General features: G+C 37.7%; 2 protein-coding genes and 1 non-coding gene across 6 annotated transcripts; 2 read left to right on the plus strand and 1 right to left on the minus strand.

The window, feature by feature from the left end:
• Positions 1-981: 981 nt before the first annotated feature.
• TRNAG-CCC lies at positions 982-1,052 on the minus strand. The gene has a single exon. It is a non-coding gene; the product is annotated as a tRNA-Gly (tRNA).
• A 2,833-nt stretch (positions 1,053-3,885) lies between these two features.
• Positions 3,886-13,411, plus strand: LOC122653543 (mitochondrial substrate carrier family protein E). 3 transcript variants are annotated; one of them, XM_043847402.1, is made up of 9 exons: positions 3,886-4,066; positions 5,186-5,301; positions 5,437-5,494; positions 8,947-9,096; positions 9,847-10,057; positions 10,468-10,513; positions 11,608-11,722; positions 11,872-11,944; positions 13,003-13,411. In XM_043847402.1, the coding sequence occupies exons 1-9, from the start codon at positions 3,979-3,981 to the stop codon at positions 13,169-13,171; spliced, it is 1,026 nt and encodes a 341-aa protein (XP_043703337.1). In that variant the 5' UTR covers positions 3,886-3,978; the 3' UTR covers positions 13,172-13,411. The 3 variants fall into 3 exon arrangements, with proteins under 3 accessions (XP_043703337.1, XP_043703338.1, XP_043703339.1); XM_043847403.1 differs by having other exon boundaries at positions 5,186-5,295; positions 5,431-5,494; XM_043847404.1 differs by lacking the exon at positions 3,886-4,066 and adding an exon at positions 4,169-4,175 and having other exon boundaries at positions 5,186-5,295; positions 5,431-5,494.
• Positions 13,412-16,570: 3,159 nt separating this feature from the next.
• On the plus strand, positions 16,571-23,980 carry LOC122656884 (protein root UVB sensitive 3). Of its 2 annotated transcripts, none has more exons than XM_043851573.1 (15): positions 16,571-16,744; positions 16,839-16,896; positions 17,233-17,292; positions 17,381-17,419; positions 17,528-17,590; positions 17,774-17,830; positions 18,204-18,267; positions 18,415-18,498; positions 19,353-19,435; positions 19,526-19,655; positions 21,098-21,190; positions 21,642-21,780; positions 21,850-21,890; positions 21,982-22,169; positions 23,142-23,980. In XM_043851573.1, exons 1-15 carry the CDS (start codon positions 16,614-16,616, stop codon positions 23,226-23,228), a joined length of 1,317 nt encoding a protein of 438 aa, XP_043707508.1. In that variant the 5' UTR covers positions 16,571-16,613; the 3' UTR covers positions 23,229-23,980. The 2 variants fall into 2 exon arrangements, with proteins under 2 accessions (XP_043707508.1, XP_043707509.1); XM_043851574.1 differs by lacking the exon at positions 23,142-23,980 and adding an exon at positions 22,617-22,919 and having other exon boundaries at positions 21,982-22,253.
• The last annotated feature ends 755 nt before the right edge of the window (positions 23,981-24,735 follow it).

Genomic DNA, 24,735 nt, shown 5'->3' on the forward strand with positions numbered 1-24,735 from the left:
GGAGGAAAAATGGGAAGCTCACCCCATAAATCTCAAGTTTGGGATTGCTCAGAAATGAAAGCAACCGGAAAGGGAGTGAAAATTCAAAGTCTGGATGAGATAGAGAAAGCAGCGAAGAAGACAACTTCATCTACGTCTCAGGACTTGACAAAGAGCCCTGCAGGTGGTGGTTTTAGATTCAGGAATCAATGTCATCCACCCATCCCCATGAAAGTGAAGAAAGATGAAGAGGCTCGGAGGCCTGACCAATGTCTTCCAGTCATTCCCGTGAACGTGAAGATAGAAGAAGAGGAGGCTCAGGAGCGTCAAACGGATGAATCGGGGTTCAGATTTGGGTGGAATGGCAGCAGAATGACAATGAAGAACGAGTACACCAGCAGACAGATCTAAGGACTACATGAAAGACGAAGAGCGTTGTTGGATCAGAGCCAAACCGAAGGAGACGGGTGTGGTGATGACATGAAGCCGATGCTGTGATGAAGTCTTTGAATCATTCTTCATCTATGCGTCTGCAGATTGCTGCCTCAAATTTTCTGGTGTAATGTAAAAAAAAAACGTAGATTTTGTTTTCCGATTCAAGACACCTGTGAATCTGTGAAGAAGAAAATAGTTTCTGGCATTGTGGTGAAGAAGTAGATATATAGATATATATATATAGCGAGAGAGAGAGATAGGTTTTTGTTGGTTCATGCGACTTGAGAATTGAGACTCGACGGTTAATACTTTTTTTATTTTTATAATCTTTTTTGGGTTATGGTTTTGTTACTGTAATATAAAAGTTCCGAAGTTACATGTTTTGACTTGTGAGAGATTGTCAAGTCAGACAATTGTTTGCCGTTTTTAGATCGGAAGTTGTTAGATGTTTGTTGTACTATTGCCTATTGGGGGCAAAAAAGAACTTTTAATTTCAAAAAGTGCATGACATTTTCAAGGAAGAAGGGGAGTGGGGAACAAGGGAAAAAAAGAGTAAAATAATGACATTGCGCATCCAGGGAATCGAACCCTGGTCAGTACCGTGGGAGGGTACTATGATACCACTACACCAGATGCGCTTGCTTATGAATATAAAGGCGCTTTACATTTCATATTTTCAAATTAATTGACAATGGGACAAAAAAGACCATATGGGAAAGTGGCACCAGTTTAGGAATTTTCATCCTATGCGGTTCCTTAGTGCCTCTTACAAAAGGAGGGTGAACCCTACTTGGGTAGAGTGTTCGGTCGGGTGGGTCCAACCCCCCTCTTATGAGAGGCACTAGGGAACCGCAACGGTCAGGGAACCATAAACGATAACGATTCACCAGTTTAGTGCAATGAGACTCGCACTACTCTAGGGTCTAGAAGGGGCAAATGTATGCAGTCTTACCCTGTGTTTCGCAAGAGAGATTATTTCTTTCTGAACATACAACCAACAAGTTGCAATAGAACAACTTAACCATTAAGTTAAGGCTTATCCATTTTGTTTCCAACCTTAATAACACATGAAAATAAATTTTGCGGCTCAAAGCTGACATACTAATAGACCCTATCAATCCTCATCTACCTATAAAATTTAAGTTCAGTATGAATTACAAATATAAAGAAAAAGAAAATCATAAATAGGAATCAAAATTATGAATCATCTAAAATACAGAGTCATAATTGAATAAAAATTTATGTTTTTGATTAGAATTTGACATGTGACTAACTCATGAAGGACCTTACCTATCCATACCATCTAAAATTGTCACATCATCATCCATGTTACTAAAATCAATTGGGATGTGTTTAAGAAACAAACACAACCTAATTATCTCATGTTATCTAATGATTTTCCATTTCACTACAGCCCCCCATCCCCACCTTTCCAAAGTTATTTCTTATTTGAACAATGATTGAAGAGCCAAGGTTAACAATTTACCAGACCCATGCTCAGGTTCGAGCTGGCACTATTAGTTGATGTGGCCTATCTTGCCACATTTGCATAAGAACTCCAATTAAGATTCAATTGTGAGTCTAAGTTGGACTGCGATAATGGTTTCAGAGTTGAATTATGACTTTATGTATCTCTCCTTTAATGCAACAATAACCCTTCTACATCATCTAATCACAAATCCTACATTGGAGGTAGAAGGAACGGAAAATTATCCTCTCCAATTCCCTAAAACTCAGCAGTGCTAGGTGGAGATGCTGACACGTGGTAGTTCAGACATCCAACGGTGTGCTATGTTGAGCTCGGACCGTTGGATGTCCGAGCTACCATGTGTCAGCATCTCCACCTAACACTGCCGCACTGCCGAGCTTTAGGAATTGGAGAGAATAATAATCTAGAAGGAACATTGCATTGGGATGTTGAGAAGTTCTTAAAAGATATGAATTTTGTAAGGATTCTTAAGCAAGTTCGGGGGATTGCCTCTAGCAAAGCTAGTTTGTGGGTTGCTTGGGTGAATCAATGCTATCTAACAAAATGCTTCTTTGTGGATTATTAGGCCTCTACAGAATTGGTCATGGGTGCGGAGGAAGATCTTGAAGTATAGGGCGGCATTTGGCTGAACCAAAAGTGCACCATATTATTGGAGATGGTTTGATTACAAGAATATGACTTGATCCATGGCATCCAACTAGAATTCTGCTTAACAGATTTGGGGACAGAATTTGTTGACTCGGGGGCTTTGGCTCAATTGGTGATATTGGGAAGTTAGCGTTTTGTGCAACTTTGTATCATGTGTGGAGGGGAGAGGAACTTTAGGAGATTCCGCAACAAATTAAAAGACTCCCCATGACATGCTAAGATTTTAACCAGCTTGATTATATTGTTCTCACAACACCTAAGATAGAAATGTCAAGGAATAATTTAAAAGACCCCCCATGACCACACCATTCGATCAAACTTTGGCAAGAGAGACACCAGAGTAGAGGAATAGAACAAAACCTCCATCACCACATATTCTTTCTTTGTGGGTGATTTGATCTCTTGAGCGAGACTCATGATTCCTACTTCAACCTTGTCACCTATCTATCCAGAGCCAAAACCAACAAAAGTGGATTGCCTTTTATGGGCAATCAAGACCACTGTTAGTAAAAACACATTTAAATTTTTATTCCTGTTTTTTAACGTTTTAAACACGTTTTGTCGTATGTCTCTCAAATGAGTGAAAAAAAATGCATATTTTTGTCTTCCATGTTTTAAATGCGTATTAAACACATTTGTGTTTGTTTAAAACTTCCAAAGAAGTGAGGTTTCCAATTCAAAACGTACTCCACACCAACGTCAATTCTTAAGAATCCTAAATGAGGTTCTCAATTCAAAACGGACGTAATAGCATTAAAAAGGATGTACTCAATGCATGAGACTCCCGCCATTGCGGGGTCTAGGGAGGGGTCATAATGTACACAGCTTTACCCCCCACTTTGCGGAGAGGCTGTAATAGTATTATTTTAATAGTTTTTATCATTTAAGAAGCAAGATAACAAGAAAAAAAAATCCTAAAGTAATTCATGTGTAGAGTATAAAGTATAAACCCATAAGGGAGTATAAGGGTCATATTTTCATCTGACACGTGTTCTAATTAAAATATAATCATATCGAATCAATTGTTTATGTTAAAACAATTCATTGTGCAAAAACTACAATCCCTTTCATTTCATGTTCATCTCTTATTATTTAATAAAAAAAAAGGTTTATTTTTTATTATTAACATTTTTTTTTCTTGCTAACTAAGATCAAGATTCACCCATCCAGCCTCAAACACTGTTGCCAAACATATCACCGACCGGTGGGTAATTTGGTAAGTAACTTTGTATCTTTAAGGCAAAATTTTCCCTTTTTGCCAAATACAAATAGACAAGGCGCGCCAGCCGCCACTCACGCAGAGTCTTTTTTGGTTTTTTCTTTTCCGCTTCTTCGGTCTGTAAGGTCAAAACCCCGAAGAAATAATCAAGAATTCAAAACCCTACGATCGCCAGGGAGCAAACGAGCAAAACTCTCTGCTTAAAGCCATGGCGGTTTCCACCACATCTTCTTCTTCAGACGACACACAGGCATTAACTTCTCCTCTCACCAGCAGGACTCACAGTAACTTCTTCGGTAATTGTTCTTTTGCTTCTTTCAGCATTCTTGATATCTATCCTCGAAAATGATTCTTCATGCTCAGAAATTTCCGCACGGAACGAAATATGCGTATTTCACTTCTTCGGTAATTGTTTTGTTTTTTTGTTTTTTATTCTTTCAGCAGTCTTGCTATCTGTCTTGAAAATGAACGTAACGAAATATGCGTATGTTACTTCTGTAATTGTTCTTTTGATTCTTTCAGTATTTTTGCTATCTTTCCTCGATGATTCTTCATGCTCAGAAATTTCCTCATGTAAAGAACTATGCGTATTTTATTCGGCTCTGGTCTGTAGAATAGATCGAGTTGAAGTTATATGCCAATCGAGTTCTACGTCCAAACGCGGGGGAGATCTTCGAACTGGATATATTTGGACTCCTCTGCCTTTTCTTAACTGTGAGAAGCTTAGATCGAACATGCCATGTATTTCAGTATGCTTTGCTTTACTAATGTAGAATCACTTAGTTTTCGTATTGGGAGCCCCGTGGGATGAAATGATTTTATGTCGGTTTTGCATTGCGCTTCAAAACATGGATTTACAGACTTACAGTCTAAATAAAGTTATTTGTAACTGTTTCTTGAATATTAAAATTGTTGACAAAGAAAATAGAATAGAGCTCTTATGTAAATGGAGAATATGCCCCAAGCCTCCAAACAGGTTGCAAATCCCAACACTCAATTCCATTTCACATGGTGTCAGCGGACAGCCTTACAGTAGTCATATCAATATCAGAACTGGAAAATCCTATGCATAAATGTCCATAAACTCCAGTTTGTTGCTTGTTCACTGCTGGGATTGAGTGGTCTTGATTCTCAGTTGTTATGAAATGTACTTATTTAAAAAGCAAAGAAAATTTTACTTCATATGTTTCCATTTGGATGTGAGGGTTTTAATTCTCAGATGTTATGGTATGTACTAGTTTAAAGATGGGTACGGAATATTCTTTTTAGATGTTTCCATTTGGATGCAAACGTATTTTTAAAATCAAGTAAAATACAGCTTTATAAAAAAGGGCAAAAAGAAAAAAATACGAGGAAATAGGTAAGCACCTAAGGTCAGTGCTACACCTGTTTAATATCTCATTTATGTACTGCAGTTTGGAGAGAATTCTTGTGGGGAGCATTTGCTGGAGCTTTTGGGGAGGGTATGGTGCACCCAATTGACACCATAAAGACACGGATTCAAAGTCAAGCTGTGTTTAGTGGAGGCCAGGTTTGCCCAACAATTAAGTGGACTGTGCAGTAGCATTACTTTAACCTGCTTTTAGGATCATGGAGGGGAGTTTCGGGAATGCACTGCTACTCAATATTTTAGTTGTCTAATATACTTAATTTCATCATTTTCCAGCGCCAAAAGGGCATATCGCAGATGGTCCGGAGTGTCTGTGTTGCTGACGGAATGTCAGGTAATTCATCTTCTACCTGTTTTATCCAATGAACGCCTGGTCTTTTGAGAAACATAGTTGTAGATGCATTACATTACTTGAAAATCTTACTACATGAGTAGCTACGGTTCAAAGACACAGTGAATGCTGGATGATCTCTCTGTCCCTGTCTCCCTCTGCTTATAAACTAGACATGTTTAAGTTCAGATAAAGAATAAATTACATTTCTGAACAGGATTTATATATTTTTATTTTATAACATATGCAAGTTTGTATATGAGTGCCGCACAACTGATGTAGGCATCGGTTTCAATACTTGAATTTGGAAGCTCATCTGTTTGTACCTCCACGATCCTTAATCTGTTGAATCTGATGACTTTCCTAGGCCTAGATGGCCTGGCCCCTGTTGCAAATAGACTGGCTATATACAATATAATACCTTAACTTCCTTTTTTGGGCTGAATATGCTGATGTACCTTAACTGATCAGAGGATATATAGATGATTGGAAAGTAACCAAGTTCTGTGGAGCTGACCCCAACGTTGGTTAAGGCTTTGCTGAGTTAATTGAGTATCAGGAGGTATCTGGATAATGACTATATCTAGATTATTGTAATAATGTTCAACTGTTTAAGGAATCAATGTGTAGATAATTAGTTCTAGTATGTCCAACTTTTTGAAGAAACTAATCTTGAGATGTCATACTTACCTTTCTAATCTAGGCTACCTGGGGGCAACTAGAAACCCCTAACCCTAATCAGGGATTTTGGGTTCAAATTGCTGGTGGCTAAAAGGGGACAGATCAGGGTTGAAACTAAGGGTGCCGTGTCTGAAACTGGAATATAGGTGTTGTGAGTAGAATTTAAGAGAAATCAGATCTGAACCCTGAGAAAATAAATCGAACAGAAATTGGAGTAGAAGTAGAATGGGAAAGGAGATTTTCTGTTACTCAGAAAGTAGGTTCAGATGGGGCTGAAACTTGGGTCAAGTAGGCTTTATGGAAGGATGAACTAATGGTTTTGTTGATGAAATTCTCTGGTTATTTGAAGGAGACAATGGGACTGATTTGGCTATGAAGAGAACAGGACAGGTTCTGAGATGGTGATAGAGGGCTTAGAATAGGGATTGTGATCAGAAATCTAAGGGCACGGATATCAGAAGCTTGGAGATCAAATTTGAACTGAAACAGAGAAGGTTTGTAGGAGACATGAGTGAAACAAGTGGACTGAAAGTGATGCCAAAAGCAGAGCATCCGCAGGGTGATGGATGGACTGATAAACTCACCTGAGATGATGAAGAAGTAATCCGTAAGGTTGCAGGGACAGAAGATCTGGTGAAGAATTTGAAGGAACAGTAAAGTTTCAATGAGAATCCACCCTACTCGAGCTACAGTGAATCTACACTAAGTAGAAGCTAACAGTGGCAATTTTTACTATTCGAAAAAATATATATATATATATAGTGTTGGGGGGGGGGGGGGGGGCGATCCCCATTTATAGCTGAAGGGATCAGCCTTGATGCTTGGCTTACAAGCAATAAACTTCCTAATTTCAACAAATAGAAACTCACTAAGAACTGAAAATAGACACTAATACTCAACTGAGTTTCTAGAAAACTTCTAGAAGCTAATAAGAGAACAGAAACTAGATTTTCCTCTCATCCGGCTCAAGTAGTTACACCAAATAAAGATAAAGAAAGGGCTCTAGCTTTCAAATTTTGCTCTAGAAACCCCCTTTAAACGTAAAAAAACTAAAATAGAAACTCAAGTCCTAAGGCTGCTGATGTAATGCTCTGGAAGGCTGCTGAAGCTACTGGAAAGGCCTAGAAGCATGGATTAAGCTATCAGTATCAGATCGGCCGTGACCGATACTGATACGTACCATTGGTATCAGTCAAAAAGGTGATGTTTTTGAATTTTCAACTGATTCAGACCGATACTGTCTGATACGAATCAGTATCAGCTGTGACCAATACCGGTACTGATACTAAATCCTTGCCTAGAAGGGGCTGACCGATTAGGGCTTTTTGTTCCCTTTTCTCTTGGTTGCTGCATCTTACCATTAGGACTTGTGTCTTCTTCTTGAGACCAAATTTTACAGATTTGGCATTGGAGAAGATATGGACCAATGTCTCTTAGTTATCTATGGGTACAACAACATATATTCCCTACTTTGAATTTAGGGAAGCTGATATCTGAAAAGTATCTTCAAATAATGGTTGAATTTCTTGAATATGTCCAATGCATGTATAATTTCAAAATGGCTACTTATGCACTTCTAAATGCTGAAAGCAATTGCAATGTCTCTCTCTCTCTCTTTGGGATGATATTGGTAGCTTTTCTTTTTGTCAGATTTAAATTTATCACAGCTTATCATGTTATGTATCTTCAAATAATGGTTGAATTTCTTGAATATGTCCAATGCATGTTTAAATTTCAAAATGGTTACTCATACACTTCTAAATGTTGAAAGCAATTACAATGTCTCTCTCTCTCTCTGGGATGATATTGGTAGCTTTTCTTTTTGTCAGATTTAAATTCATCAAGCCTATCATGCTATTCTATATGGGTGAACAGACATGTTGTCCACTGTATGAGTGTGTGACCTAGGGGTGTCAATCTTAGGCCTGACCTGATTAAACCTATTGGGACTGGATGATAAAATCCGAGATTGGACCAACCAAATAACTAATTGGTTCGATAATTTATCTAATTAGTCGGTGTCGGTTTGACCTGACCTACCAATTGAGCCCGATGACTGACCAAGCCCAAATGACCGTGTGATTAACCCTTTAAAATGAGAGTGTACACCCACTCCCAATACTTCTCTCTTATTGCCCTTCTCCCTCTTTTTCCTTCATTAGTTTTCCAATATGAGACTAAAAAATGAAACCCATTCTTTGCTCTTTAGAGTAGAAGTGTCTATTTTCTCCTACAGTTTAAGAGCTTTAGTCCGACATAGGATTGCTATAAAAGGTTAAGATGAAGAAGAGACTATAAATGTGACTAGGCCATTTGCAAAAATTATAAGGGTGCATGATAAGGCCCATGGCACCCATGGCCTGATATGGGCTTATTTGCCCCAAAACGGTTCCAAACTGATTTAGGCCTGATAACCGACCGATAGGCTGAGGATGACTAAACCCGGAGAACCGATCGTATAGTCGATCAGTTTTGGTCTTGGTCCAAATAGTTGAATGACCGATTAGAGCCTGACTGAAACCAACTAAGTTACACTCCTAGTATGATCCATACATGAAAATATGCCATGTTGGGCCAACTTAGCTATCAAAGCTAAGTGACCCATTTATAAAACCGTTTTCAATGTTAATATTTCTACAACTTTGTGCTGTTGAAATTCCAATATTATTCACCCCAAAAAAAAAAAACTCATATGGGCTTTTTTATTTTTTTTCCAAAACTTATCTGTTTATCATCTTATACATTTTTTTTTTCTGAATCAAATGGTTTTGTAGGATTTTATAGAGGAATTACTCCTGGGATAATTGGATCTTTTGCTACTGGAGCAACATACTTCGGTTTCATTGAATCGACTAAGAAGTGGATTGAGGACGTGCATCCTAACCTTAGGGGTTACTGGGCACATTTTATTGCTGGAGGAGTTGGTAAGCTGTTTGTATGTCCTCAGACGTTCACATTGCGTTATTAATGTCTATTGGAGGTATTAGTTATTGTTCTTTTTCTCTACGAGATTCATGTCCACTTGCTATGATAAAATTATGGAGCAATGGCAATGTAACAGTTAACCACACAACATAATGATGACATGCATAATGGTTTTAATTTTTCTAAAACCATGGTTCATACTTAAGTAAAACCATTTTGCTCTTTTGTTTATTTGGCTGCTGTATGCTTGCATGTATTCTGTGGAGTTGGCCAATGATTGATATCTCTCGCATGTGTGCACCCAGCCTCACACCCACAGCCATTTTCCCACACTAGCATTCATGCAAATACACACATGTATACATATAGATACTCAACTTCACTAAGACTTGTCACAGCTAAATGGGGTTGGCTACACATACCTGTTTTTGCATCCCACTCTATTTACAGTCAATCGCCTTCTTGATGATGGCATCATATGAGCTGCTTCTAATAATTTTGGAGGTGGGCACAACCATGTGAGCTACTTCCAATTGCTTGAGCAGTTATATGGGAAATGTTAACCTCTCAGCCCATTGGTGGAGGTTAGTGTTATCCCCATCTTTCCTTGGGCAAGAATCACAAAGATGTCTCTTTCTTTAAAATTAAATCAAAAGTAAATATTAAATGCATGACCTATTGGTAGTTGATTTTTTTTCAGAAATCGCTGAATTTATATCTTCTTTCTTCTTTTCCTTTCCATGTCCCAGGAGATACACTTGGATCATTCATATATGTACCTTGTGAAGTAGTGAAGCTACGTATGCAGGTCCAAGGCACCAAAAACTCTTGGAGTTCTGCTATCATGAGAGACAACGCCTGCAAGAAACCTGGAGTCCAAATGTATGGTTACTATAATGGGATGTTTCAAGCTGGCTATTCAATTTGGAAGGAACAGGGTTTGAAGGGACTGTATGCAGGGTATATTTTGGAGTTAGCTCCTCACTCTGATTTTTAAGATGTGCTCTTTTTGTAAATATTAACATTTACAATTAAAAAAAAAAGAAATAATAGCTAACTCATACAGCTTATTCTTTCTGGTACCTTCTTTTTTATGCAAAACAATTGGTGAAGATATTCTATCTGATTCCACTATAATATATTAAACATGCTTCTATCTGAAGGCTGGTTCAACTTATCTGGGCTGTTCATGTGGTACTCGTCCCCCCCCCCCCCCAAAAAAAATGCTGTGGATGGCTGCCATACTGTAAAATATACAGAATAAATTCTGGATGTTCATCGATGTTGTTTATATATGTTTTTCAGAAGGATTGACTATACATAAAAAATTATGACTTAGTAATTGATTTTTTCTCTGGTTACTTTGACAGATACTGGTCTACACTTGCAAGAGATGTGCCTTTTGCTGGTCTAATGGTACATTAAAACATTTCTTTTTTCCTTATTTGATTTAATAAAAGGTTAAATGTTTCTTAAAGAAGAAAAAGCAATTTCCATGAGTCAGCAGTAACCTGAAATTTAGATCTAAGTGTTTGTTGAGACAATTAATCAGTGACTGCCTATGTGTGGAATAGCATGCCAATAGACATCTATTTAGACTGTGACTGGTCCATAATATCCATCATAGATTGATTGTACAAGCTAATCTCCAGGGTTCTAGACTTCTTGTCATTGTCATTTGATACGGTACTGCAAATACTCTCGCAATGAAGGGTCCTACTCCCTATTGCCATGGTTTCCTAAATTTCAAATTGTTTGAATGAAAATATCCACTTCAATTTCACCCATATATAACACATCACCAACGGCAAATTGACCTGAATTATGCCTAAGGTGATCTTACAGAACTTCGACGTGTATTTCTTGACCTTGAGTTGTAAATTGAAAGATCTGGTTCTAGATTGAGCCAGATCTTGATATTTGTTCTGGTTCTAGAGAGACGTATTGTAGGAAAAGGTTTTCTATGCAGACAATGTGGGATATATTCCCACATGGACAGCTTGTTCTACCATGTGGACAAGTGATTTTTTCATTCTAATAATTAGATAGATGGGAAATTCCTTGGATAAGCACGTGCCAAGTTTGTGGCCCATCTCAATTATATGGTCTGTCACATAAAAAATGTGGTTTTCCCTCCTGTTTTTTCTTAGTTAACTGTTATTCATACATCGTTAATTTTCTTTTCAAATAATTCTCAAAACACCGTATTGACACTCAGAGAAGTCAAATTGGTGCAAAATTAACCGATGACTAGATAATTATGTGGGCAACAGAGATTTTGGCCTCCACCAGACACTTTCACACGGCAAAGAAAACATTGTTGGTGTAGGAAACACTTCCACTTCTTGTCATAAGTTTCTTGTCTTCAAACCATGGAGTCTGCTGCATCAGGTTGCTATCAGCTCCGGTTAATTTTCCCTCTTAAATGAAAACCACCCACCGAGAGGACACTATGGCTTCTTTTGATTTCAGAGGTCGTATCTTGTTTTGAACTTTCATTTCTATTTCAGGTTACCTTTTATGAAGCCCTCAAAGATTTTACAGACTATGGGAAGGAGAGGTGGCTGTCAAATCGTGACATTAATAGTTCTCTGGAGGGACTTATCTTAGGGGGATTAGCCGGGGGTAAGTGTCTTGCTTGTTCTTCTTAACCGTGCCTCGTGCTGTTTCTGGTCTGTTGGGACTGCATGGTGAAGTACATGGTCAGTACTTACCCTCTGAAATTGAAGATCTTGATTCAGAAAAAGGATTCATGGCTTCATTTATTTTTACAGGTTTTAGTGCGTTCCTCACCACTCCTTTGGATGTCATCAAGACAAGACTGCAAGTGCAAGGATCAACTTTAAGGTTTCAGTTTCTATCTTTTCTTCTTCCTTCATTTTTTTTTCTTCCAAGTGCAAGGATCAACTTTAAGGTTTCAGAGTACAGTTGAGTGAGTTCTATCACTCGTAACCAGCATACGTCTTCCGTTGGTTCTGTTGCTTTTGTCGTAAAGTTGAAGAATAAACAAATTTTGTGATTACATTTATGTCCTTCACTTGCTGATTTTACATAAAAGCCCTCTTAGTTATATTCTGTCCCTGTTTAACTCATTCTTATTAAAATTTCCAGAAAATCCTATTTCTCAAATCTAAATTACAGTTTTGGTTCCATAATCCTTTGTTTCCTCCCGAGAAAGTACAAAATCGCCTTTAATCCATAATGACCCAAAACTATGGGTGTCAAACCCGGGGTTGCATCACCCATGTTCTGGCTTTTCTCATACTCCATGATATGGATCATCAAAGATCCTGAACAAGGGTTCCTATCTTTGTTTTTGCCGTTGCTGTATACTCTTTCAATGAATTTGATTGGCACTCCACCCCTTCTTTGCTTTTGTATGCACACACATGGTCTCACAGTCTCACTTTCTGGTGAAGACCTTCACTCCTAACAGCTCTATTAATATGAATGGATTGAAGCTTAGCTGTGATAACAGTCTCAGTTGCAGATTTTTTATTTTCCTTTTTATATCTAGGCATTTTCTTACTTTTGACAGAAGATAATTTGCTTTGATAGGCAATGGCTGAACTGTGGCGTTTAGTTGACCAATATATTAATCGGTGGTTTGTAATTTATGTAGGAAAGAAGATGGTAAAATTTTGCTTCTTTCTAGATTGAGGGTGCTTATGATATTCTTCTTATTTATGTATTCAATGTTTTTTTTTTTTTTTTTGGGGGGGGGGGGTTGTCATCAGCTATGATTGCTTGCCAAGACTCATCACTAAATTTGGTTGGCTGTTCTTCAATGGACTTTGCCTTTGTAGTAGTTTGGTTAGTGGCTTATTTTTATTTTTATTTGGTAGGTCATTATGTTTCTGTTAAAAGTAAATAAAACATTCTCCAACACTTCAATGTGCTGGTAGGTACAATGGCTGGTTGGATGCAATTCAGAAGATTTGGATGGTGGAAGGCACAAAGGGAATGTTCAGAGGTAGTGTCCCTAGGGTCATGTGGTATGTTCCAGCTTCTTCTCTCACATTCATGGCCGTGGAATTTCTCAGAGAGCGATTCAACAATGATTTAGATAAATAAAGATGTGTGTGAAGGTACAAGCTTACCAATGGACAAAAAGGGGTTTTCCCCTACAAAAGGAGGTATAGGTTTTTGCTGAAGGTTCTGTATTTTTTGGTCTTATTCAATTCCATCCATTTTATTAGAGATGGGCATTGTATCATTTTAGAAACTTGCAGCCTTATGGCCATTTCTACTTGTATTCTTTCTGTTGTACTTCTCCAACATATAGTGAATATATACACATTCAAGTTTAGAGAATGGCTGCTGGTAAAATCTTCAATGTAGTAGATGATGCAGGCCGATATTTTACTAATGCACTGGTTAGCTGGAGACTTGGAGTCCAATTACGGCATATGTTGCCCGGGATGGGCTGTCCTAATTAGGGTTATAGGAATTAGAATCGGATAGGTAGAACCATGGCCGACTCCGATTCCACCCAGTCTAGAGAAGCCCTACAACCCAAGTGAAAGTCTTCTACCACCTCTGTGAGCGTCCAAGTTTGATTCTCCTAGATTTGAAGTCATCTCTTTAAATTTTGGATGACTTATCATTTTGAGAGGAGAAGACATCCATTGGAATCAATCAACCGGAAAACTTATGGAGAAGGAGATCAAAGGCCTGAAATTTCTGCAATTTCTTTTGCCCCGGGACCTTTCAGGCTTGATATCTCAGCCCTATTTGAAATCAAATCACATGAAAATTTTTGTACTTGTAATTCCATGAAATTTTCATTAAAAATTGAAAGAAAAAAAACATTCAGCCATGGAAAAATGAAAATAGGCTACTTTTTGAATTTTGAATTTTGAATTTATGTAAATATTATTTAAAATTGCATGGGTTTAGCTTTTTCCTCACTTAATACACTTTGGAATTCATTTTTGTAATTTTTCGTGATTTTTTTTTCTTTTCTCAGTGTTACTTATATATTTTTTGGTTTTTTTTTTTCAATTCTCTTTATTTTTTAAAATTTTAATATTTTTATGGTCAATTTTCACCAAATTCAGAAATATGGATCATTGAGGTAGACTCGACTCCACTCGATTCTGAGTTCTAGAACCTTGTGCAATAAGCTTATTAGGGTGGCTCAATTTTCTGCCACTTGTTAAATGAGATGAGACCCAAATTTTGTTGATAGATGGACCTCAAGGTGCGCATCCTGTATGTAGATTTTAGGGTTTTTTACAATTACCACCCCAAAATCTTTACTATCTATTATTATCCTCCCAAAAACTTTTAAACAACAGTTACCCCCCTCTGATGCATACTAACCACTAACTGACCCCCACCGTTACATTTCCGTAACGGTGGGGGTTAGTCGTGACAGTGTGCTGTTGTCACAAATTTTCTAAGACCAAAATACCCTTTTGGGGTGATAATTGTTATTAAAAAAAAAAAACCCATTGCCGTCCTTCTCCTTCTTCTTCTTCCTCCTCTGCAACCCCAAAGGTGAAATATCCATTTTACCCCTTACTTGAAACCATCACCTGCTCAGGCTCCGGTGGCCATTACCAGCGGCATCTCCTATGTCCCTTTCCTTCTCCGACTCCGACATCCCTTCCCCTCATCTGCTCAGACTTTCCCTCTTCGTTCCTGCCTGAAAACGTTGGCTGCTCAGTTCTCCAGCTTCACCCTTCATATTAACGGTAAGGGGTAATTGGATATTTCACCTTTGGGGTTGCAAAGGAGGGTAATTGAACAGTTTCCCTCTATTCAGATCTTGGTAGGAATTGGATTTTAATCGATTTGCACGTTTTTAGGATTTCATTTTGGGGTTTATCTGATCTTTATGCTCTAATTTCATTACCAGATCTAATGCTGGGGTTTTTTGTTTTTTTTTTTGGATGAAATAATGCTAGGGTTCGGAACAAAGAAACATGTATGATGGAAGATGAAAATTGGGGGTATTAGTTTCCCTCTTGTCAGTTGAGTGTTTGTAGATGGAAAACAGCTTAGCAGAAGAACCTGATATCCCTAGAATTTCAAAAAATCGAGATCTTTGGATCTTCAAAGCCTCTATATTGAGAAGTCCAGAGGTTCCGTGGAAGGGGCCGAAGATAGGGTCCTAAAGAGGAAAAGGAAGTCTCCGTTGGAAAATGTGGGGTCAAGTTTGGGGCATGGGAAGAGGAAAAGGAAGAGTTGGAAGGAGGTATCCCTTCGTAGTTTTGAACCGGCTGACAAGAAGAGTAGAAATAGTTCAAATGTAGTAAGTGGTAGTGGCTTGAGTTTGGGATCATCCGCGTTCAACAGACCGCCATTAAAGTTAAGCCGCTTTGTTTTACACCAAAAGACTCAGGGGAAGAAGAAGAATGATCATTCCCTAGGGGTTGGGAATCAGCAAAATTTGAGTAGTTTAAGCGTTATTTCTACCAGTTTGGATGATAAAATCCCAAAGCGTCCTCGAGGTTTGTCAAGGCGAAAGAAGTTTCAGAGTAATCATGTATCAGAACAGGTGGGAACTTCTAGTAGCAAAGTCAGTTCATAAGGAAATGGGTGATGGGTTTCACCTTTGGGGTTGCAGAGGAGGAAGAAGAAGGAGACGAAGGAGGAGGAGGAGAAGGACGGTGATGGGTTTATTTTTTACAATTACCACCCCAAAAGGGTATTTTGGTCCTAAAAATTTGTGACAATGGTACACTGTCACGACTAACCCCACCGTTACGGAAATGTAACGGTGGGGTCAGTTAGTGGTTAATATGCATCGAGGGGTAACAGTTGTTTGAAAGTTTTGGGGGTAATAGTAGATAGTAAAGATTTTGTGGTGGTAATTGTAAAAAACCCTAGATTTTACCAAGTGACGATAAACCTTTGAAAATCTTGGGGCTTCAAGATTTGGCAAACTCATATGATTAATTATACAATGATGGATGTCAATACACGAGAGGATATTTGATTAATTTAGGCCTTGAAATATAACATGTGTATATAATGTGAATAGTCATATTTGTTACATCATCTCACCATTTGGCTAAAATTTGATGAGCCATCTTAGTGGATCCTTCTAATGGCAAGTTTTGCCAAGAAGAAGTCCTATGAAAAAAGAAAAAGGGAATTTGTCAATGTCACAAGAATGGTTAAGAGCTGAAAACAATCCTAAATAAATCCCCTCACACGAAACACTTCACTTTTTAAAGCTCCCAAGACCGCAGGTTGCAGCTGCGGAAGCAACATTTGATTTAACTATAGCCGCATATCTAGGATACGATTTTGAGGAATTACAAAAGAAACTTACTTTCCCAAGTCCCAAGTCCCAACACAACCACGACACCCTTCTCCATACGTTTACCGGTTTACGTTAGAATTGTAAAATTATGGGACTGGTCCCTTAAACAGTAATATTTCAATAACATTACGCTATTTTCAAATAAAAATTTCCAAAAAATGAAAGGTAGACTATGAAAGAAGGCTTTGGTATCTCTCTCTGTGTGCCAGTCTCACTGCCTATGATTTCTCTTCCTTTGCCATGAAAATGGGAAAAGAAGAGAAGGAGCTATCGTCGACGATTGTAGTGGAGGAATGGAGTGGATCTTCTTCTACGAAGCTCTCCAGGACTGCTATCTTAACTGCCACTCCCACAGCTCTTTCTCTTCACAGGTTACACCGCAACTCAGTTTCTTTTTGCCGGTAACCCTTCTTACCCGCTTTATTGGTTAATGATGTAGTTGTTGTTTTTCTCGCTCTATCATAGATCGGGTAGTCGATTTAACGAGGTCCGGAGACGAATTCTCAGTGCATTTGTACCGGAGGCAAGTCCATCACTCGTCCCTCCTTATTCCGATTTTGTAGATTTTGGATTAATTTCATCGTCAACAAGTTCTTAACTAGAGAAGCTATTTTCTGTTTTTCTTCTTTTCATTAGTTCAACTACATGATTTCGACCAGTATACACCATTCCTTCTTAAACCCTCTAATTTTAATCAAACTTGCTATTTCATCATAACTGCAATATAAGAGAGAAAAGTTGGGTGTTTCGCATTTTTATGTATCGTAGTGCGTGTGTAAATCTGTGTGTGAGTTGAGCTCTCTTAATGATTCTCCCTCCTATGAGATTCTGAATTCGCTTTCTTCTTTTGGGCTTTCAGGGTTTTCCGAGTAGTGTGACGCCCGATTACGTTCCTTTCCAAATCTGGGATTCGTTGCAGGTAATTACGGTCACTCAATCTTGAGTAAATTCACTGGCAGAGAACCATTTAGTTGTGAAATCCGTTTTGATTATTTGATTTGTTTTAGGGCCTTTCAACTTATATACGCGTCATGCTCTCCACCCAAGTAAGGTTCTAATTTTCAAAATCCTTACAAGTGACGACCATTTCAGTCACTTTGTTCGCCTCCAGACTTGTATGCCTTTTTTAATACTTTGAACTATGATTTCTTTAGGCTCTCCTAGGTGCTATTGGAGTTGGTGAGAAATCCGCTACTATAATTGGTGCAACATTTCAGGTAAAATATCTCCAATCTGGTAATTCCACATAATTTTCATACATTGTTCTAGCCACCACGTCATTCATAGTCTCACATTGTGATCGTACTTCAAAATTTCCTGTTTTACTCATCACCCCCGCTCCTTTGCCTCTTTGGAATTGCTCAGTTAACAACTGGTTTTGAATGTGAAAACTGCCACAGTGGTTTTTGAGGGATTTGACGGGGATGCTTGGAGGCATCTTATTCACTTGCTACCAGGTATGTTTGCCTCCAGTTTCATTATTGAATTGTTTATTATCTACTTTAAAGTTTGCACAACACAAATGGGCTTTTCATTAATATTGTTATTATGATTTTGATGAACATGACCATTTTGGAAAGCGCCATACGTTGAAAATTAGTTGCAGGTTAATGGGTGCAAACTGTGTTCTGCTTTATTGATCTCGTTTGATTAGGAAGAGAACAAAATTTCTTTGTTTTGAAAGGATCCATGTAGCCGACCCCATTTAGTTGGGATAAGGCTAAGTTGTTGTTGTTGTGTCTAGATGCTGTAACACTGCCTCATTAGTATATTCTTCTTTTGAAATCTATACTAAGAAAGCAATGTTGTATGACTTTCTTTTTGCTCTAGGGCTCTAACCTGGATAGTAATGCCAAAATGTGGCGTTTAGTTGCAGATCTGATGAATGACATCGGTATGGTACATCTTCTTATTTGTAACAATGATCAAATAATTTTGAAACCGCAGAGGGATTTTTTCTTCCCCTATTAATATATCTGCAGGCTTTAATTTATATAATATTGGCCTGTAGAAATGATATGGTTCACTACTTTGGCTGCAGGAATGTTGATGGACCTTATTTCTCCTTTGTTCCCTTCAGCTTTTGTTGTAATAGTTTGCCTAGGAAGCCTCTCAAGATCATTCAGTAAGTTCTCTGTAAACTACAGGTCTTTATTTATTATTTGTTAAAAACAGTTACTATCAACATCCAACTTCATATAGATGCATACTTGAAGGGAAGTTTCATTGGATATTAAGTTGTAACATATGCTGTATGCATTATGTCAAGTCTGTTTGGTAACATATTGTTATGAGTCACATTTACTAGGTGATTAGAGCTGTCTTATTAGAACTTGATAAGAAAATAGCAGTGTTGACTAAAAGTTTTGAACTGAAAATAAGGTGAAAACTCACTTGCTTGTCCTAATGGTACTTGATGGAAAATTCTTCAATGATTAAATAACAATGGAAAGAACCAACCATGGATATTCACTAAGGAAAAAGAAAATACAGATTTATTAAGATTATTATTTGAATTTCACTTTATTTTATGTGGATCAACATTATCTGTTCAATCCTCTCAACCTCACCATAGTTGCAGCTAACTATGTGCTTGGATATATGGTCAAGCTCCAAATTATCATTTTCCTGAAACCCAGTAGGTTGATTAAACTGAGTACCAGACTACCAGGTGTGGAGTGTTGGAATCATTGGTGTTTTTTGTTATTTTCAAATTAAATAAGACCACTTCTTGGCCTCTGCACCAAAGAAATAAAAAAAATTACAACTTCATGGTTATTGGATTGTGATTTCTGTTCCTTTTTCTATGGGGGAAGAGGAATAGTAAAGAAAAACAGCAGTATCTGGTCTTTATTGAAGTAATACTGGTGGATTATGCATGTCTAAGCATCTTGTCATTTATCTTAGCGAACTTATCTTTGACGTCCAAACTTAATTATTTATCATCCTTTATTATCTTTATATTGTCTTCGTAATTAGCTGGTGTTGCAATTGGAGCAACTAGGGCTGCTCTGACACAGCATTTTTCACTGCAAAACAATGCAGCAGATATATCTGCTAAGGTACCATTGTACAGTTCTCAAAGTTCGGTGATGCATGAACTTATACTTTTTTTTAGTGCCCATTCATTAACTTGTTCTTTTGTTAGATAGGAAGGCAGTCAAGAGACTATGGCAACAATGATTGGGATGGTATTCGGAATGCTACTTGCCCACATTACAATGGGACACCCCATAGTTATTTGGTTCTGTTTCCTGGCCCTCACCATGTTCCATATGTATGGTAAGTTCGACTTAGAAAATGTCCAACCCTAAACTTTCTGGTTGAATCTTGATTATACATCATATAGAAGTTCTTGTGCATAGTTGTCAAGGCAGCAAGGCGGTGGAGGGCTGCCTAAGCGCTTAGGCTACTAAGGCGCCCAAGTGTTAGTTTTTATTTTCCCTCTTTTCTGACGTTATTTAGTTTGTTACAATGTATACCTTATATCATCAAAATCAACATTAAGCCACATCAAGTCATCAAAAATCCACATTAAGTCACATAAAGTCATCGAAAATCAATATTAAGCCACGTCAAGTCATCAAAAATCAACATAGAACTGAAGAAGCAAGCTTTTGGAAGTTTGAAACAATCAAAACATACAGTTAGTTTATACTGTTCTTGAATTTGGTCATTGTCATGGTATACCTAGTCTCACATTTGGTTTATATTGTGTTTAGAAAATATGATCTTATCTATAAATAATTAAACTGCTCTCAATTTAGAGAATGTTTTTGTTCTCTAAGAAGTGTGACTGATTTTATTTTTACATGAGACTTTTTGTATTAGATAGACCACAAAACCAGCTTTCCAACAAATCCAAGATTGCTTAAATCTGATTTATATTGAAGGAATTATGTTCCGGTCAAACCTTATTTGATATACGTGAATGCTGTCAAAGTTGCTCTAAATGAAAATATTTTTTTAGATATCAAAACAAATGAATATTTTACCACACTTTTGGTTTTTAACAATGTTTTACCATATTAAGATTTATGAAATGTTTAGATTTGAGAAAAAAACCCAGCAGTAAAAAGTTGAAACTTTCACCTCCCGTTGAAAAGCCAGTTTTTGTTCTTGAATAGGGGGGGGGGGAGGTTGACTTTTTATCCTTTTGGAATTTGATTGTTTAACTATTTTTATTGGATTCTAATAGGGGGTATTTGCTTATTTATGAATAATAACTTAAGTAAATGAAATAGTAAATTACTTAAATGAGGTTGGCATAAATAAGGGCCTAGGCGCTCAATACCACTAAGGCGGCAACCCAGACACCACAAAATCCACCTGGATGCCTAGGCAGCGCCTAAGCAACACCTTGACAACTATGCTCTTGTGGGTACTTGTTGTGAGACTTTTCAGAGAAAGATTATCCAACAAAAAAGGAATATAGTAAATTTTAATTTCAGAAATTGTGGTAATCCCATAGAGAAACACATAAACATGTGCATATGACTAGCAAAAATAATGCGTAGCTTTATATTCTTTTGATAATTGGTGGAGTAAGCATTTTTTTAACTGTATTTATTTCCTCTTAATCAGTTTATCGCCTTGTCCCACAAAGTTCATATAATTTTTCATCTGATTTTTAACGTAATATCTAAAGCTTACTTGGGATGTATTATATTTTAAAATTATGGCATGGGCAGCGCCCAATAATAGGTTGCTGTTGCTTTCTGCAGCAAACTATAGAGCTGTTCGGTGCCTTTGCTTGACAACATTAAACGGTGAAAGAGCCTCAATTCTTTTGCAGCATTTTATGGAAACTGGTCAAGGTAATATCTAGGATTGGTCGACCATTAATTACTGGTTTGTCTGATAGGAATCTTTAATCATTGATATAAATAATTGTAAGTTTGGGCCCTGCATTACACTGTTTAAGGCAACTAGAATGGTATTGTCAATCAAATCCAAGTGATGAGGAACTGCAGCTGTTAAAATTCTGTCCAAGCCAGAACTTGAGTTCTGTTGGGTGAAGCTAGTATGAACTAATATGGTCCTGTAATCCTGTCTTGCATAATCTGTTTTTACTGGAGCTGAAACAGCTAGCTGCTGACAGTGTTCAAGCTCGATATCTTTCTTTGCTTTATAAACTCTACCACTTATATTTAACAGACCTTTCATTAGTCTACTAATGCTTTTACAAAAAAAAAAAGTGTACTAATGCTGTTTCTGGTTACCTGAGAATTTAAGTATTGAACTCCCCCCATCTGGATCTTTTGCCAGTTCTCTCTCCACAGCGGGTCTCACGAATGGAGCATGTTTTGCCTTTCTGGACCAGTTCATGGAGTTTGGAGGCAGCTAAATCACTACACAAGAGGGTACACCTGGGTGTGAGGGTTTCCTCACTGGACCACAGTGAAATGTGAGTCTTTAGTTTTGTTCTCCTTTTAATGCAGCAATATTACTGACAGTTCAATTCCTTGACTAACAGGAGGGACCTCTTAGGCTCCGCAAAGTCTTACCGTAAGGAAGGTCAAACATGTTTCTAACTTGGTATCTTTTCAACTTATGAATCTTGACCACAATGACCTAAATCAGTTTAGTTGTCTTTTATCCTATCCAGTGAAGTACCTATTGATGGAGAGGAAAACGATTATCAGCGTTGTGATACATAAACATTCAACAGCTGCTGATATTTTGCAGTCATTCGTGCATGCACTTGTAATGGCAAATCTTGTGGATAGAAAATTACTGTTGCATGCCGAAAGCGACCTGTGGATGGATAAACACTACGAAGTTTTCATTGCAAAGGTACTAAACTACTTTCATAAAGCTCGTAGCATAGGTTGTTGTGTGGGATAACTCTGCTGACATATTCAACAGAGCATTAAGGCTGTGTATGGATCTTAGGAAAACAAGCCATCATTGGAATCAATTTGATTGATGTTTTTTTTGGGTGCTTCAAAAAAAACACATCAATCAAATAGAAGTTCAAACATACACCTGAATCAATTTGATTGATGTTGGATGAGGTTGATTGCTCTGAAAATGGAAGTGGCCTGCTGGCAATTCATCTTCAACAATAGAAGTTCAAACATACACCTGAATATAGAACTCTAGTGAAATTCAGGAATTACTTCACATCCCTGGGTTAATTTATTACCTTAGATTCATGGGCGTTTCAACTCCAAGGATCCAAATACAGCCTGATAAGATGACATGTTAATATGTTATTCTATTAATTGGGTGTCAGATGTAGTGTTGACCCTTTTGATTGGATCGGAGATCTAGGACAGGATGTTCTCCAACGTGGGTAGTGTGGCATTGTTCTCCCCTGCTCAATGAATGGTTGGATCTGTTCATCAGTGGTTTGCGAATTAATATGCCTAACCTAGGGTTGCATCAGTTGGATGTTTTTATGTGCATGATCAATGAAAATTTGTCTTTTGATGTCATTCTTTTTATCTGGTAAACCAAACTGAGTAATCATGTGGTTATGATTGTTGAGTGTACTGTGATCACCCACTAAAGCATGCTAACTGGATTGTCAAGATTGATTTATCTGTGACATGTTTCTTCTTGCTTGAAGGGGAACCTTATATCCATGGTTGGGAGATTCTTATACTATTGCCTTTTGAATTGGTTAATGAAACCCCAAATCAGAAGTTGGAAGTCATGCAAATTTTTCCGCCTTTTGAAAGTTTCGAGGATATTTTCTTATGCTGTTTCCAACACAACAGACATTTACACTGGTTTCCCCCCCCCCCCAAATTAAATTTGCAGCTACAGTCTGCAGGATGGAAAACTGAACGTCTTTTATGCCCTTCAATTATTTGGACGGCAAATTGGGTTCGTGATCCTTTTGAGTGAAAAGATCAACTAGGCAATATGACATAAAATCCATGAGCAATGGGGGGAGGAAAGATTCATCAACCATTGGACTTTGAAACAGTTGGCATTTAGTTCAGGGCTTGATGCTGGTTTACCTGCCAAAGATGGGAAAGGAGTAGAATCATGTAGTTCCACTTGTGATATTTGATTTATCTCTCTTGTGGAACAGTTTCTCCGGCAGATGTCACCATTGGTATATTATTACATCATGATAGTGCAGCAGTTATGTAACAGTTGATTCTGGAGAATTTTTGTCAGTAGAATCAGGTATTCAATAACCATGTAAACTTTCCCACGGGTGAGTATGAATGATAATGCCTGCCTCTCAATAGTGTAGCCTGGCATTTTTTAAATTGAGGCTGGTTTTTTGGTCTTGCTTACTAGTTTCAGTTTTTGGAGTTGGATTTGATATTGCTTGTATAATTCATACTGAAGAAACGCCTATGCTCATCTTCTCTGGAGTTCTTCATTATACAGTGTAATTTGATGCAAGTAGAAGCCAAATCCAAATTGCGCTGAGAAGATAATTTATAATTACATACAAGTCTCAAATTGTAGACTGTCTCTTGGCTGAAGAATGATAAGTTTGTGTCATAACCTTTCCATGTCTTTTTTCAGGTTGCTCATACCATACTTTCTGCAATGGCAGGACTTCGACTCTTGAGAAAGTTTGTGGATGTTATTTGATGGTATGAACAAAATTAAACACTAAAAAGTTTCTTTTTCATCTCTGCCAAAGCCGCATCTGAGCGAGCTTCTACAGTACAGTCCTGTACAGGCTTCCAAAGAGCTTGCATGCCTTTCCTCACCCTTGTAAAACTCATCATAAAGCCAAAACGGGATCTAAAAATTTAAGAACTTAAACATTTTCTTGTTCCCCTTGAAGTTGCTATTTGCGACTGGCTCCCACTGCAATCCTGCCCTTCATTATTTGTTAAAGCAATGTACTATCTTAGTCTCCCAGGTAGCTAGGGTCTGTGTCAGGGTTGCACCACTTGCTGAATATGATTCTTATATCCTTTCGTCTCCTCCCCTCTTTTCCCTCTTCTGTTGCCTCCTTGGTTAATTTGTGACACCATTTTCATATCTCAGAACAGACCTGGGTGGTAGGTCCTCTATGGAAACTCTTCGATTGGAGCTTCTGTTTATGGTGGAATTAGGAATGAAACATTGTGAGAATGAAATCTCAAAGAACTAACATGAAAAGTTGCAGCATAACATCCTGATGATCGTATGGTATGTTATATGGTTATCAGGGCAAAAGCCAACTTGAATTAGAACATTTTGAAGGATTTGCGGAAACAATGATGATCAATGATGGTAGTGAAATGTATTTGGAGGAAAACTTAGCCTGGCCTCCTTGATGAACAAACAAATAACTGGATAGGACTAGTGTTTTTCCCCTTGAATGGCTGCTCCGATGGGCCCTTGGCATCAAGTTTATGAAAGAATAAAATTTTGAAATTTTCATTTTGTAGAGGACTAA

The sequence above is a fragment of the Telopea speciosissima genome, chromosome 3 (assembly GCF_018873765.1).
Source record: "Telopea speciosissima isolate NSW1024214 ecotype Mountain lineage chromosome 3, Tspe_v1, whole genome shotgun sequence".
NCBI lineage: Eukaryota > Viridiplantae > Streptophyta > Magnoliopsida > Proteales > Proteaceae > Telopea > Telopea speciosissima.